The following is a 15,344-nucleotide window of genomic DNA, read 5'->3' on the forward strand; positions in this document are numbered from 1 at the left end:
CGCCTGCCATGGACGCCTCCACCATGGTGGGGCGTCCATGGTGGACGCTCCCTGTTTTTTTTTTTTAAAAAAAATCAGATCTGTCAATGAAGAAACAGAGAAGAGGAGGGTGGGATTACGGCGGTGTGGTGCGGCGGCGGTACTGGTGCATCGGCGGCGGTGGGGCGGCGGTGGGGCGGCGACGGTGGTGGTGTTCAACCGGTGCCCAATGGTGATGTCTGATGTGGGAGAAGAGGGGAGAAGAATGAAGGTATTAGAAGGAAGAAAATCTGAAAATGAAAAAATACGTATATTATACGTATTTAGGGCGTTAATGGGAAAATTTAGGGCGTCGTTTAGCAAATGAGTAAATTAATGTGGTATTGTCTAGGTCCGACAACTAGCTACCCCTAAAAACAAAGCCAAATTTATAACTTTCTTCAAAAAAAAAAAAAACATTGGAAAGTGGTTTTCTTTTGCTTTATTCACAACAATAGTAATTGTTACAAACATTGTTATATGAGGTGCGATAAAACACTCATCTTGAGCGTTTGGACAAAACCACTCACAGGGATACATTATTAAAAAAGGTTGAAAATATTAATATAAAGTGGGTTTGGTATTTTAATAAGAAAAAAGTGGAAAAGGTAGGTGGTTATTTCCATAACGAAAGTGACGTTGGGAAAGGAAGGGGGTAAGTGCTGGAATGAGGTATAAAAACAACGGGAAACAATAAAAAAAAGCAGGGGAAATAGTTAAAAAAAAAAAAAAAAGAAGGGAACAAGGGAATAAGGTACTCCGTATTTAAGAATGTAAAAGATAGAAAAATCCAAAAAGTGGCGACTAAGAAAGACAAATGGAGGACGACGGAATAACTACGGTAAGTTGTTAACTATGATTGTTACTTACTTTGGAATTCATTATGAGTTAATGATAATTTTATTAACATAAAGTATAAAGTAAATGATAATATTATCAAATATAATTGCTTTTTTTTTCCAAAAGTGTAATAGTCCCAATAAATGAAATTACTCAAAGTGGTAATTATCTATACTAATATATTAAAAGGCGTGTGTAAACGAGGAACGGTGCCACGTGGCGCTCTTCCAAGAAGGTTTTAGTTCATGTAATCCATGTACAATAAAAAAAATTAAAAATTGCATAGTATAAGTTTTGATCCCATGACCTCATGGTTCATGTACTAAAGTTTAACCACTAAACCAAATTGTATTTAGTGTTATCATATCAAAATACAATATTAATAAATGAAAATTTTCCTTACCCAGGGCATAGCTCGAACCTAATAACTAATTGTAATAGAAAAAGATGGAGGAAGTACATAAAATGATGTCGAAAAATCTCATTTCACAGTAACACCAAATCAACAATGTCTTCAAAAGTAATCTTAAAGTGAAACAAAAATTAAATACATAATGGAATAACTACGGAATTATCTAGCTGTATTAGGAGGAACATAATACAATTACAGCCTCTCAACAGTTACAAAAAACAGATCTTTAGTTACAAGAAAAGTTTTGAAAGAGACATGTGCGCCATGATCATACACCAAAAAGCACAAAAACTCTCATGTAAAATTCCTGTCATAGCAATAGAAGAATGCATCCTGAACTTCTCACTGACCCGTAAATGTCACTAAGCAATAACATATAATTCAGTTTTTGAAAGGCTATCGGATATTGAATACAACATTACTACTCCATGAACGCCATCGGATACTGCCACTAGTCAACTGCTCAGGCCATTTGCGGACAGTTGAAGCACTTCATATCTGACACCATCATTCTGCAACACATCGATTTTAATCATCATTCTGCAACACATCGATTTTAATCATCATCTGCAGCGACGAGCTGGTGATTTCGACCTTGATCTCAACCTCTTCCACGTCGATTTCAATTATCATCTGCGGCGACGAACTGGTGATTTTGACCTTGATCTCGACCTCCTCCCCCTGCATAGCAATTTGATAGATGACAAATTGTACAGCTTTGACAAAATTGGCAGACTTTACCTTTCACCTAGTTTTGTACATCCTTTTCTTTTCATGTATGTTGGTCACCTTTACCTAATCTAATAAAGACTCGTACTTCTACAACCCCCAAAAAAAAAAAAGAAAGAAAAACAAAAAAAAAAGGCAGACTTCCTTCACTTATATTTTCCCCTTCTCATCTCCTTGCTGCTTCCCTTCAATCCTTTTTTAAGCATGTTAACGTATGAAATACTCGCAAAATTAAGACAGCGACAACAAAACATACCTGTTGTCGTCAAGAGAAGAGTAAGGAGAATGCCTGCGCTGTGAATGCTTGCTATGAGGAGACCGCGAGACTTGTCTAGAAATAAAAACATCCATCACACTAATCCCATGAGCAAATGACTTTAATAACAGGACATGATGCTCAGCCTTATTCATTACGAGAATAGTTAAAAGTGAGCCCTCCCAGAAAAAGGGAGAGGGGTGTTCATCACATGGATAAAATACGTTCAAACAAATTCCGTCCTTTCCACCCTGTAAGCATGTAGTCTATATACCACAAGCAAAAACAAACCTGGACAGGAAGTTGGTTTCCCATGCAAGATCAAGCAAACGCCAATATAATCATATATCACATTCACATTTCACACAGCAATATTTCCCACCATCAGTAGACAGACAACCACACACAGACAACTTGAGAGGAGAGAGAGAGGTGGCAAATGGGCCGAGTTGGCCCCAGCCGACCTGATCCAGAATCTGGTCATCTGGTTCAGGCTCAGTATCGACTCGTGTACAACCCAACAGGGATCAAACTAGTGGAGGTTTGAGGTCAAGCTTCTAAGCTACCAATCCACCTGGGGAAGTCCAAACTCTACCCCAAACCAGCCAGGTTAACACAGTAATGATTTTGAGCCAAAATTTTTTAAAAAAAGCAATTGGTTAACCCACCTACCTAAACAGACCCAGGTTACAGCCCAACCAGTGACCCGGCTACTCATATACAGATATACTTGGTGTGCGATTCTGTATCCAGTCTTCCCAATCAAGCCCGGCCCACCCAGTGGCTGCCTCTAGACTACTAGTCTATGAAGTACTGCTTCCCTGTTTCCGGAACGTTTCTATTCCTGAACCCCAAACGTTTCAGTACTACTGAAGCATAAGATTTCCCGTTTTGAAACCAGCATATTTCCTAAACGTTTTTAAGCTACATAGCTGTTTGTCAGCAATTCGAGAAACAGAGAGAGAGAAGAGAGAGCAAAAACTTTAGTAGATAAAAAAGAAGGTAGAGCACCACCACTCCCAAACTTCAAAATGATACATTCAATGATTCAAATAATTCGATGAAGATAATTCATAAAGCAACAATAGAACATATTACGATCTATATAATCTAGACTCAAAAGTCTAAAAGATCCACCCGTGTTAATAATGGTTCTGAATCCATAAAAATGGTTATACCAGATGGCAGAGAAGGACAAATCACCATCTACAATCATTCCTGCTGAGGCAGCCTTGCCCTACATTAGTACTAGTTGGTCTACAAAAGGACCGTTTTACCTTTACGGTGCTATTTGAGCATTGTAGCATAAGCAAAAAGTGAACAATTTAAGTTAAATAGTGAGACAGTGAGCTCGTCTTACTTAAGAACAGTGACCGCACTACTCTAAAGAATATTATAGAGGCGGTTTACTAGGGACCCATAAGGAAAAAATTCCCATAATGAAACATATAACTAAATTTTCTCCTGAAACATAACAGACAAAACATAACTTTACAAATCCTTCATAAATTATAAAATATTGAAAACAATCTCAGTAGTACTGCCAACAATCATAATATCAACCACAAGGATAATATTAATAAAACTAGCAAAAAGAGGAAGAGCAATGACAGGAAGTCCGGTACATAGAAGGAAAAGAAAAGGTAAACAAATATACAAATCACTTAATAGGTATTGAAATGTGATGCTACAAAATATTAGAGAAAAAAAAATCATTAAAGTACAAGAAACCTCAACAATCATGAAAGAGAGAAGAGAGGAAAGGAAAATGCGCAGATCTAAAGAACTCTCATTAATAAGATAAACTAATATCTAACGATTAAAGCGAGGTAAAAATCAAAGTCTTCCATCCAGAATATGTTCGCTTCACAACTTTGTGAGTAAAACCTTCCAATGGCAGGCAGCAAGAGAACATGAATACTGAAATATCTAGAAGTGGACAACCACTACATGACTTCCTATGGAAAATGAAAATTATCTAGAAATGAAGATTGTTTCCTATTACTATCTTAGCATCTCAACTTTGTGAGTAAAACCTTTCAACGGCAGGCAGAAAGACAACATGAATACTGAAAAATCTAGAAGTGGACAGCCACTACATCACTTCATGAATGGAAAATGAAAGTTATCTAGCAATGCAGATAGTATCTATTACTGCCTAGAGGTTTAAAGACGTTTTATTACACACTTTCAAGTCTGTTCTTAGCCAAGAAAACACATCATGAAGGGTGTTACAATGCAAACACATGATAAATAGACCAGCTTCAATCTTTAAGGCAGTCCAGCAGAAAACCATCAAGTTACACAAGTCCTTGATGGACTATGATACTGCTCATATTCATCCAGGCTAAGATGGAGCCAACCAAGACAGCATAGGTGATGGCAATCAATAATGCCAACTGCACAGGTTTGAGCATCCACCACATTTAAATGTCTAAACAAATATCAGGTAATATCAGACCAACTCCTATTATCTACTTCAATAATTATGCAGCAATCCAGGAACAGGACAATTATACAAGAAACTGGATCAAAGTAGTTGTACAATCTTGTCTGTTTTCTTCTAGATGCTAAGCAGCAATGACATCACATTAAAAAAACGAAAAAAGGAGAAATACACTAAGGTAAGATCGTTACATGAAACCAATATAATATTTACAGGAAAATAGGGGTAACTTTTATGAGTAACCTTTACGGGTAATTTTCAAAAGGATTAGAAAATGGGTGATGTGTGTAGTCATATTATTAAGTATATCCAGCCACATTATCCTAAATTTGTGAAAAAAGAAAGAAGTAATCAAAGAGTCAATGCTTGCGAGACAGTAGCAATAATCCAGAGAAAGGTACAAGAATCAAGATTCAAGATTATGTGACAATCGCTAGAAATGAGGTGTCACAAGTTCAGATTTCATGGCATATGACAAAGGTTTCATTAGTTAATGTAGTGACCCGGAACTATATTTACGGATACTAAAAAATTGGCAAATAAAATAAACACATCTACTGAACACAATAAATATTAAATGAAACTTATATAATTCTGTTAAAAATAGAAACTCCAAAAAAATTGTACGTTCTTCAACCCCAATGTATAAGCTTGAGAAACATTGACACCCTCAAGTAGAATTTCATCTAAAGTTAAACCAAAAACAAAAGAAACTAATATTCTTCCCAACAATTGCAGTTATCCTCAAGACCTCGACCTCTTACCACTTGCTCTCTCTCCAATATGTTCTTCCTTACTCTTTTGAGCATTGCCACTCCTTCCCCTCCCTCTTATATATCTGGTGGACAGTGGTCAAAACTTGAGAATTATAGCAGCTAAGGGAGATAAAGAGAGAAAAAAATGCAGTCAAGATGGGGAGGAGCCACAGCCAGACACAGAAAAAAGGGGTGGAGAATCTCATGGCTACACAATCCCAGGATAAGGAGATTTGATTTTAGTTCCACCCTCCTTCAGTTTATCCTGATAATAAATCCATTCCCCTACAGGAACTGAGCTCCACCTGATGCCAGGTCCACCAACAAATGAACCCATGCTCAGCTAGGCTGCTAGAAAACTAAATTTGTAAGCAGACCAATTTTGAAGACTAGACAAGTTAATCCTATCCCCAAAAGAAATAAAAATTACACTTCAGGAAGATACAAGCAGGTTTTGCACACTGATAAGAAAAATATATATTTACAGAAAAAGGAAAACAACTCTGCGGATAAAAATGCGTTCCTGAAAACATCTTTCTACATTAAAGGAGTTGTAGTACTCAGTACAGCAGAAAGACCAAAATTCGAGATAAATAATTAAAGGTGGACGACACTTTAGTCGCTCCTTTGTCTTGAGTACTTCATATATACATCATTGAAGTTAAGAGCCAAAACTCGTCTGCTTGAGCTTTCAGATATAGCATCAAACTACAATTTTTTTAAGGTACGATGAAGATCCCTTGCAAGTGGGGGGAAATTTGGGGATCCCACTTTGCAAGGGGTAAAAAAACGAATCCCTGTCACAGCATCACTACACAAGCACTATGAAATATGAATAAGTCAATATCCTATCATCTAGCTTTTTCGAGAAACAGCAAAGTTGATACACGCACACTCTTTCCTAATAACTGTTCAGCATTCAAATAATCAAACAAATACACTAAAGCGTACTTACGGATGACAAAAGGCACTAAGTACATACCTTCGCCTCGACCTGACAGGAGATGGTGACAAATTTCGTCGTTTTGAATGATCCTTCCTGCAGAATAAATGAAAATAGGTTAGTGTGTAACGGAAGGGGATTGGCATGTACCAGACAAAAGGGATAGAGGAGCTATTATTTTAATCAACCTTTTAGAGCCATCTGATGCTTCATCATCTGATCCACCTGAAACTACTGCACTTGCCTCATTTTTCCTAACCCTAGTAGCTGAGGAGGAACGCCTCCTTTTGTGTCTACTAGCATCACTTGAGGATTTGTGTCTTGATTTATCACCTTTCTCATCCTTAGTTTTCTCTCTTTTCTTATCAGCATCATCTTTACGGCTTCTCTTCTTGTCTCTCTCCCTTTCTTTTTTGCTATCTTTATCTTCAAGGTGAGGGGACCTCCTTCTTGAATCAGATTCCCTTGCTTTCTCCCCATGTTTATCATCTTGCTCCTTCGACCTTTCTCTTGAGATATGATAATCCTCTGTCTTATCCTTCTTTTGACGCTTTTCATCTCGTCTGACACGAGTCTCTTCCTTCTCATTTTCTCTTTCCTTACCACTCTCTATCTCCTTGTAATCGTCCTTCCTCTTACTTTCATGTCTGTCGCGTCTTTTGGGATCTCTTTCCTGAGAATCATCTTTGGCTGACTTCCTCACATGTCCTTTTTCAGTTGGAACATCTGGAGCACTAGAAGTTGTTTTACGACCATTATCTGTAGACTTAGACGCATCAGACTTAACAATGGATTTTCCATCATTGATAACACCATCCTCTTTCTTACTCAAAGACACTGCGCCTCTAGAAGAGGCTTTCTGAACCTTATCATCCAAATCCTTGGCTATCCTACGATCACTCAACGTAGAAGCTGGAGTGTCATGGTTGCCTTCAGACCCAGTTGAACTGCCTTTACTGCGACCACCTTCAGTAGCAACCAGATTTTTCCTAAGATCTCCAGCTTCTGGCTGCCGATGACCATTCTCACCAGCACTATTAACAACAATCCCATCAGACTTGGGGGCACTTAAAGTCTGTATTACATCATCATCATCAGAGGCATAATTTGCAAGACCTAGAACATTTCCAGCCCCAGTTGTACCGGAGCTAGATTCCCCACTACCATGTCCGTCGGATTCTTTTCCTTTCACTGGAATGAGAACCTTTGTGGAAGCCTTAAGAGTCGGGACAGGTGGACGAGTTGGTGATCCCTTGTGAATAGGGACATGGTTCTCAAGGTTAGCCATAGCTGTTAAGAAAACAAAAATTCAGAGGGCCAAAATGTCAGGTATATATCAAAAACGGTTTTTTCACCAAGTACCCCGTGGTATTTCAAGATTCATGGGGTACCCCTACTTTTAAAAAAATGCACCAGGTACCCTTACTTTGGGGGTAAAACGCGCGAAATGCCCTTAATGACTAACGGTGTTGAGTTTTCGTTAATCCTTAACCCTGAATAACCCCCCTAACCCTAATTCAGCCCTCTAGACTAAACCTAACCCAAAACCCTAATCCTAACCCTAACCCTAACCCCAAAACCCTAATCCTAACCCTAACCCCTAACACCCTCCCCCACCCTCCCACCACCCCGTCATCCCCCACCCCCCACCCCCCACCAGCCCCACTTGATTTCCCCACCCCACCCCTCCCCACCCCGTCAATTTCCCCTCTCCTCCCCCTTTCCGCTCCCATTTCCCCAACCTCCTCGGTTTTCGCGCCCATTCACTCCACTCCTGTAGATTTCCGCATCCATTCCCCCACCCCCATCGATTTTCGCAATTGTTATCGAGAGAGTTAGCATTGTTAGCGGCTGAGGATGACTTATTGGAGGTAAAGGAAGTTTCAAAGAGGAGAATTTTGGAGGTTGAATCTGGAGAAAATGCATGTTGTTATCGAGTGAGGAAGTTTCGAGGAGAATTTCAGGGAGGTGGAGGAAGTTTCAGGTATTTTTTTATGCGGTTTCGAAGGATGAGTTATCGACAGTTTCAGGGTTGTGGGAGTGAGGGAAGGGCGGTAGGCTGCATGGGTGGGGGGAGGGGTGAGGGGGGTGGGTTGCGTGGGTGGAGGAGGGGGGCTTGGGTTGGGGGGTGACAGGAGTGGGGGGGGGGGTTAGGTGTTAGGGTTTTTGAGTGGGGGTTAGGGGTTAAGGTTAGGGTTTTGGGGTTAGGTTTAAATTAGAGGGCTTAATTACGCTTAATTAGGGTTAATAACGGAAACTTAAAACCGTTAATCATTAAGGGAATTTCGTGCATTTTACCCCCAAAGTAAAGGTACCTGGTGCATCTTTGAAACAGCAGGGGTACCCCATGAATTTTGAGAAACCACATAAGTACCTAGTGAAAAAACCGTATCAAAAAAGGTGACAACAAAACAGATAAGGATGCAAGCATTCTAAGAGTTACCATCAGCACTAAGATCATCCTCATTAAGTACTTTTGTTGCAATTTCATCAAATAGCTCATCAGTCACCTATGTGCACAAAGAGAGAGTCAATAAACCCTGATACATGAAACTTGAAATAACTTTCAAACTTCCATAGCAACCTTCAAGAGAACTTCTGTCAGAACACGTTTAATTTCCTGATTGATGGTTGCAGTTCTCTGTGCCTCTTCATAGTCCTGATAGAAAGGAAAAATTTGAGAATCAGGAACACCTCAAGATCAGTTGCCATGATGCGCAAAACTTCAACCCGCTCAACACCAAAGAAATATCAGATACCTCGTCATCATCCTCTTCTTCAGGTGACCTGGCTGAATCCACACTTTTGCTGTCTGTCTGATCAACCTTTGATGTTGACTTGCCAATCATTTCATCTTCATTAGACTCACTTTCGTCTTTAAAGGGCTCCGGTGTGGAGTTTGTGATTGTAGCTTTGTTCTTAATTATTTCTTCTCTTAGCCAGTTAGGCACTGCCGCCTAATCAAACAAATGAGTAAGCATAACATATTTAACGTACAAGTGAGCAAGTCACACGATGATTGTTAATATAAGAAGAGTGCAATACCTTTTTGGGACGATCAGAACCCAAGGGACCCCCATATGTATCAGCCGAAAAAGCTGCAATAGGATGAAGAGAACTTCCTGCACCCAAACCAACAGGTGCACTGATAGATGGAACAGCGTTCTGAAAGCTTGTGCCTCTGCCAAACAGAGGTGCAGGTTGTCCAGGAAGTGGAGGTACGCCAATAGACGGATCATGCTGCAACAATTACAAATATCAGCTTATATATGTCAGCAGTAGAAGCTACAACTATAGTTAGTTAACTTAAATCAAAGACCTGTGGTGCTAATGGAAATGCAGGTGTAACTGGGGGATACGATGTGCCAGGTGCAACTGGACCTGTCCAAGCATGCAAAGAAGACACAGCTGAAACAGATTCTGTTCCTCTTACAGGTCCTGATGAATCAGGATAGGAGTTCATCTTTGGGTCGATTTCATGACTGAATCTTGGTGCAAACTCAAGAGGTTGATCCATTGGATTCATTGAGTGGTTTCTATATGCGAACGGAGCATGATCCATTGGTATTGATCTACTATCAGCAGGATGCAAGGAGTGTCCATGTTGCTGTCCCATTGAGCCATTGTCTTGTCCTGCTACATAATGTAGAGTCAATCAACTGACAATATGACTCCATATATAACAAAATGAAATGCACTCATGTTTTGCTTATAACTCTCCATACGGAGATAGCAAAAACAATTTTTTATGAAGACTTTCAAGTATAGCTAGAAAACTCATACTGTCGTAAGTTGTAATGCATCTCTTAAACCGAGGCAATAGATAATTTTGGGTCCTAGCAACCCAGAAACAAAAAAACGCCTTAACAGTTACACCACTAATATGGGAGAGCATCTGACAGGTGCATATTGTAGGGGTATGTAAGTGTAACTGACTAACTGTATCCAACATCATTGAACGAAGCCTGAGCTTATAAACAGATCAAAATCAGAAGATACACAAGATTCAAAACAACAACAACAAGAATAATAATAATAATAACAATAATAATAATAATAATAAAATAATAGTAGAAGAAAACTACTTAGGTAAGCTACAGGCACAACTGTTCCGAAATCCCGTCATAGAAGCATTATTGCATCTTAGGTTACGAGGAAAAAGCTAAAACATCAGGACATTTATTAAAGTGGACAGGTTCTACAGCAATTGATTAATAATTTCTGCACAAAGACCTTTCGTCAATGCAATGGTTTTAAACGTTCACTGGTAAGGCATTGAGCATAGAGGTTGACAGTTGATTAGAGACTGCTAATAATTGACTCATGAGTCTATAGTCGTAACTTCAGGCATAACCATTCATGTGAGCTACTTCACATGAAAACTCAAAACTCCAAGTGAATTATTACCTGGAACAGAAGAATAACTAGAAGGTACCTCCTGCTGATGAACTAAAGTGCTTGTTGAGCCTTGATGGCGAGGAAATGCAGTGTTCATATCTCCACCAAGAGCTCCATCCTTAGCAGCAAATGAGAATTGTGCATCTGGAGCATATGAGCTGATGGATGCAGGCTCCTGCTGATGAGACATCGGCGGCCTATTCATAGGTGCAGCTGGTCCTTGATAATTCTGAAATCCAGATGTAGGATTGGAAGTTTGCTGAACATCTTGATAATGAGATTCAACAGGTTGTGCATACTGGTTTACATAGTGAGATGGCTCTTCTTGCCGCACCACGGGCATGAACTGAGTCTGTGGATGCTGATTTTCCATTGCAGATCTGGCAGATGCCCAAGCCCTTGCCTTGGCTGCCCAGTCTTCTTCATTGGCATGGGCTGTTTCAAAGAAATACGATTACTTCTTTCCTCCTTTTCTTACCCGGGGGCGGGGGCGCGGGGGCGCGGGGGGGGGGGGGGAGAAGGAAGAAGAAAGTTCCAATAACAAGCACTACAGAAATCAAGAGCTGACACAAGTCCAGAAAAAAAGAAAAAGGAGGCTGAAGGTACCAGTGCGCCTACCCAAAATCCTAAACAATAATCCAGTTAAGTAATAATGCTAAAGAAAAAGGCGATGAGTATGCCCAACAAGGATGAATGCAACATGGGACCAAGCCTCATAGAAGTCTGCTAGACTGCTATAACATACACGCGCAGACACACGCACACACACACACACACACACACACACACACACACTCACTCATTCTCTCTCTCTCTCTCACACATACACACATACACACACACACACTTCTACACACACTCACTCTCTCTCTCTCTCACACAAACACACTCACACACATATGCACGCTCGCTTACTAACGCACACACACACACTTCTACACACACTCTCTCTCTCTCTCTCTCTCACACACACACACACACACACACACTCACACACATATGCACGCTCGCTTACTAATGCACACGCACACACACACAAATGTTGCCAAATAAAATAGCAAGAAATTTTCAGTATCTAGAAGTGTTTTGGTATCTATTAGAAACTATAAAACCAAATAATTATTTTTCCAATCATATCAGTTTCCCTTCTCACATGAACAAATAGTTGAAGGCATTGCAGAAAACACATCTGAGCAAGCAATTAACTACCTAACCAGAGAAGACTACATGTTCAGTAAAAAATAGTCATTAAGCATCCAGTACCATATTGACTTACCTGGATATTCCCAGCCTGATTGATGGCTCCAATTGGCATTTGTCCAATCCTGTACATTTACAAAAAATTACTTCACAGTTACTAACAGGAATTGCAAATTCATATATCACAACAAGCCATCAGAAAAAAAGTATATTATCCCCTCCTAAGAGCATTAAATATATGGATACAACAATGATTGGGAAAATTAGGATCTAATAATGGAGTTCTGAGTCATCGCATCAATCCTCTCTCACAATATACCCTAAAACAGTAAGAATGTTCTAGCAGCAAAGAAACACAAGTATGAAGAGTAGAGTCTTATAAATTTTTTCTATCTACAAACAAACAAAGGGGAAAAAAGGACATTTCGCTCAAAACAAATTATGGTTTGTCTCTTGCAACACTACATAAACAAATGAACACAGTTGGAAATCCTGATACAACCACGAATATGCATATAACAACCAAAAACTGATAACGTTCTAAATGACTTCCAACTTGTACATTCCGCTATATGAAACAGCTAAATCTATAAGTGAAATGCAGAGCATGTTGGCCAGACGAAGAGGCATGCAAGACATAACTCTTTTCATTGCATAACAGAGGCATCATCCGGCCAAATCATCAATATAGCACCAAAAGAACCTTCTCGCTTTTCCTTGCTTCCAGACTTAAAGAAGCAAGGGGCTAAACGGTGCACATAACTAACCTGAAGTTTAACCTACTAGAAAACTTCGACTTGATAACCATTTCCAACAACAACAACAAACAAATCAAGCAATGTCCTTAACAAAAAACTTGGCATATCGACAACAACCTCCAAACATAGATCACCCATTCCTTAGGCTTCCAAAAAGCACTAGACTAATCAGTTCTAACATATATTACAGAATAAAGTATACAACTCCACAAGTGCTTAATAAGTCCTCCAAGAACAGTTAAGATTCAAAAATGTGAATATAAAGTTAACATTATGAAGCAACAAAACAGATAATCTATAAGTAATGAATCAACCACTTCATATAAAATCAATTTAATAAAATAATAGAAGTGCATTTTGAAGAAAGAAACCCTAAAAAAGGAAAACCCTAGAAAAAGAATATAGATAATATATACCTGATGAGAGTAAGGGGGAGGGGAAGGACGAGGGGGAGGAGGAGGAGGAGGAGGATAGGGTTGCGCAGGATAAGACTGGTGAGGATGCGCAGGATATTGAGGTGGTGGTGGTGGTGGTGGTGGTGGACCCCACTGATTTTGCTGCTGTTGCGGCGGCGGAGGAGGAGGAGGAGGAGAGTGAGAAGGGTGGTATTGAAATTGGGTGGAAAACCACGAGTTGGAGGGAGGAGGAGGAGGAGGGTGTTGGTGTTGGTGTTGGTATTGGTGAGAGAAATGAGGATCCGATGATAATGAAGGTGGTGGTGGTGGTTGTGGTTGTGGTTGTGGTTGTAGTTGTTGTTGTGGTGGTCTCATATTATAGTGGTGGTGCGGCTGTTGGTATGACTCCATTTCTAAGTTTCGCTCTCCTCTATTGTTTGTTGTTTTTATTTTGGTGTAGTTAGTGTTGCTTATATTTTGCCTTAAGAGTTTTCGAGCCAACTATACAAAGAGTAACCGAGTAGGTTCACGACGTGTTCGTAAGAGTTTTTTTGTTCCATTTTATTAGTTTTGTTTTTCACAATTAATAAGAACGAAAGAATAAAAACCACAAAATTAGGACCGGTTCGTGATATGGGTCAAATTATTGTTAGTAATTAATCTAGTTAACTGAGCTAAAGTTAGTTAGCTTTGCTGTCAAATTCAGTTAGTTGTTGTAACTAACTGAATTGAGCTATAGGTATTCAGTTACTTGTAAAGAATACCTATATATACTAGCTAAGGGTGTAATAGCAGATTTTATCAAAGAGATTAAACACTTCCTCCTCTCCTAAACTTTCTAACTCTCTGTTCTTCCATCTTTCTCTCTCTTGTCTAAAGTCTGATTCTATCTTTCTCTTCTCTTCCCTTCTGAATTCTATCTATATACTCTTATCATATAGTAAACAATGGCAAAGAGCTAAGCTCCTGCATCAGTGGCATCAGAGCAAACACCTTCCATACCCATTTTTCCGCCATTAAAACAGAAAGAAAGCTTGTAGAAAATTGTAATGCACTAAAGGTGTTTGATAGATTACCAATCCAAGAAAGTTCGTGTTCTTAATTGTGAAATTCATATAAAATTTTGCATATGCCTACAACCATAAAGACTCTAGCTGTAGAGGAACATGTTAAAAACTTGGAGAAAAAGTTGGAAGAACAAGTAAAAACAATGCATATTTGATGCAAATGATCAGGGAATTGAAGGAAACCAGTAATTCCTCTGATGCAAGTCCAAGAACATCTGTTAATAGCAGTTTCAGACAGCAAGGTATGAATCCAAAACTTGAATTTTCCAAGTTTGATGTGTCTAATCTAAGAAACTGGATTAAGAAGTGATGTAGATACTTTGCATTATGTAGAGTTCTCGAGGAACAGAAGGTTAATCTAGCATCACTTTACATGATAGATAGAGCTGAAAGTTGGGTTACAAGTTATCTGTCAGTAAGGGGAAATGTAGATTGGGATGATTTTATAATTGATTTAGTAGCAAGGTTTAAGGATAGCAGAAGTTTGAATGTGGTACAGCAGTTTAATAAGCTGAATCAATCTGGGTTGTTAGAAGATTATAATGATGAATTTGAAAGTTTGAAGTCTATTATGATGCAAAGTGGTCATATATTACCTGATGCTTATTTGTTAGACAGTTTTGTGGGTGGATTGAAAGATTCTAGTAAATCATTTGTGAGAGCCTTTAAACTTAACAATATTTCTGAAGCTATTGAGCATGCAAGCTATCTGAAGAACAATTTACCATATTAACCCACAAACAATATTCTAAACCAATTACAGCAAAACCATTACAATCTATTCCTTATAACCAAAATGCAAATAAACCCCATTATTACCCCACACCTGTAAACACAGACAAAACTATTACTAAATACCAACAACCTAGACCATTTAAACACATACCAGCTAATGTGAGAGCTGAAAAGATAGCTAAAGGTTTGTGTTATTATTGTGACCAAACTTATGAAAGGGGACATAAGTGTCAGTTTAAGAAACCTCAATTATTCACTGTGGAGTTCCTAGGAGAAGGAGACAAGCAAGGGAGACGGTTAGTGGAGGATAATGTTGGTAGTGATGAAGATGAGCAACCATTGTCATCATATGAAATGTTTCCCCAAATTTCAGTGAATGCTTTATCTAGTAA

The 15,344-nt window shown here is 39.1% G+C and overlaps 1 protein-coding gene across 3 annotated transcripts; it reads right to left on the bottom strand.

The window, feature by feature from the left end:
* Positions 1–1,384: 1,384 nt before the first annotated feature.
* LOC104897286 (uncharacterized) lies at positions 1,385–13,626 on the bottom strand. 3 transcript variants are annotated; one of them, XM_010684139.4, is made up of 12 exons: positions 13,172–13,626; positions 12,074–12,122; positions 10,807–11,232; positions 9,719–10,035; positions 9,445–9,639; positions 9,159–9,356; positions 8,984–9,058; positions 8,843–8,909; positions 6,588–7,689; positions 6,439–6,495; positions 2,256–2,330; positions 1,385–1,951 (listed from the first exon to the last, which is right to left on the bottom strand). In XM_010684139.4, the coding sequence occupies exons 1-12, from the start codon at positions 13,559–13,561 to the stop codon at positions 1,900–1,902; spliced, it is 3,003 nt and encodes a 1,000-aa protein (XP_010682441.2). In that variant the 5' UTR covers positions 13,562–13,626; the 3' UTR covers positions 1,385–1,899. The 3 variants fall into 3 exon arrangements, with proteins under 3 accessions (XP_010682441.2, XP_010682442.2, XP_010682443.2); XM_010684140.4 differs by having other exon boundaries at positions 9,719–10,032; positions 13,172–13,625; XM_010684141.4 differs by lacking the exon at positions 2,256–2,330.
* Between the last annotated feature and the right edge of the window lie 1,718 nt (positions 13,627–15,344).

The sequence above is a fragment of the Beta vulgaris genome, chromosome 6 (assembly GCF_026745355.1).
Source record: "Beta vulgaris subsp. vulgaris cultivar EL10 chromosome 6, EL10.2, whole genome shotgun sequence".
NCBI lineage: Eukaryota > Viridiplantae > Streptophyta > Magnoliopsida > Caryophyllales > Amaranthaceae > Beta > Beta vulgaris.

Excerpts from the sequence above, each read along its gene's own strand:
- LOC104897286 (XM_010684139.4), bottom strand. The coding sequence starts at position 13,561 with ATGGAGTCATACCAACAGCCGCACCACCACTATAATATGAGACCACCA. Across the intron at positions 9,059-9,158 it reads AAGAAGAGGATGATGACGAG|GACTATGAAGAGGCACAGAG; the intron begins GTATCTGATATT and ends CCTTTCTATCAG. Across the intron at positions 6,496-6,587 it reads GCATCAGATGGCTCTAAAAG|GAAGGATCATTCAAAACGAC; the intron begins GTTGATTAAAAT and ends TTTATTCTGCAG.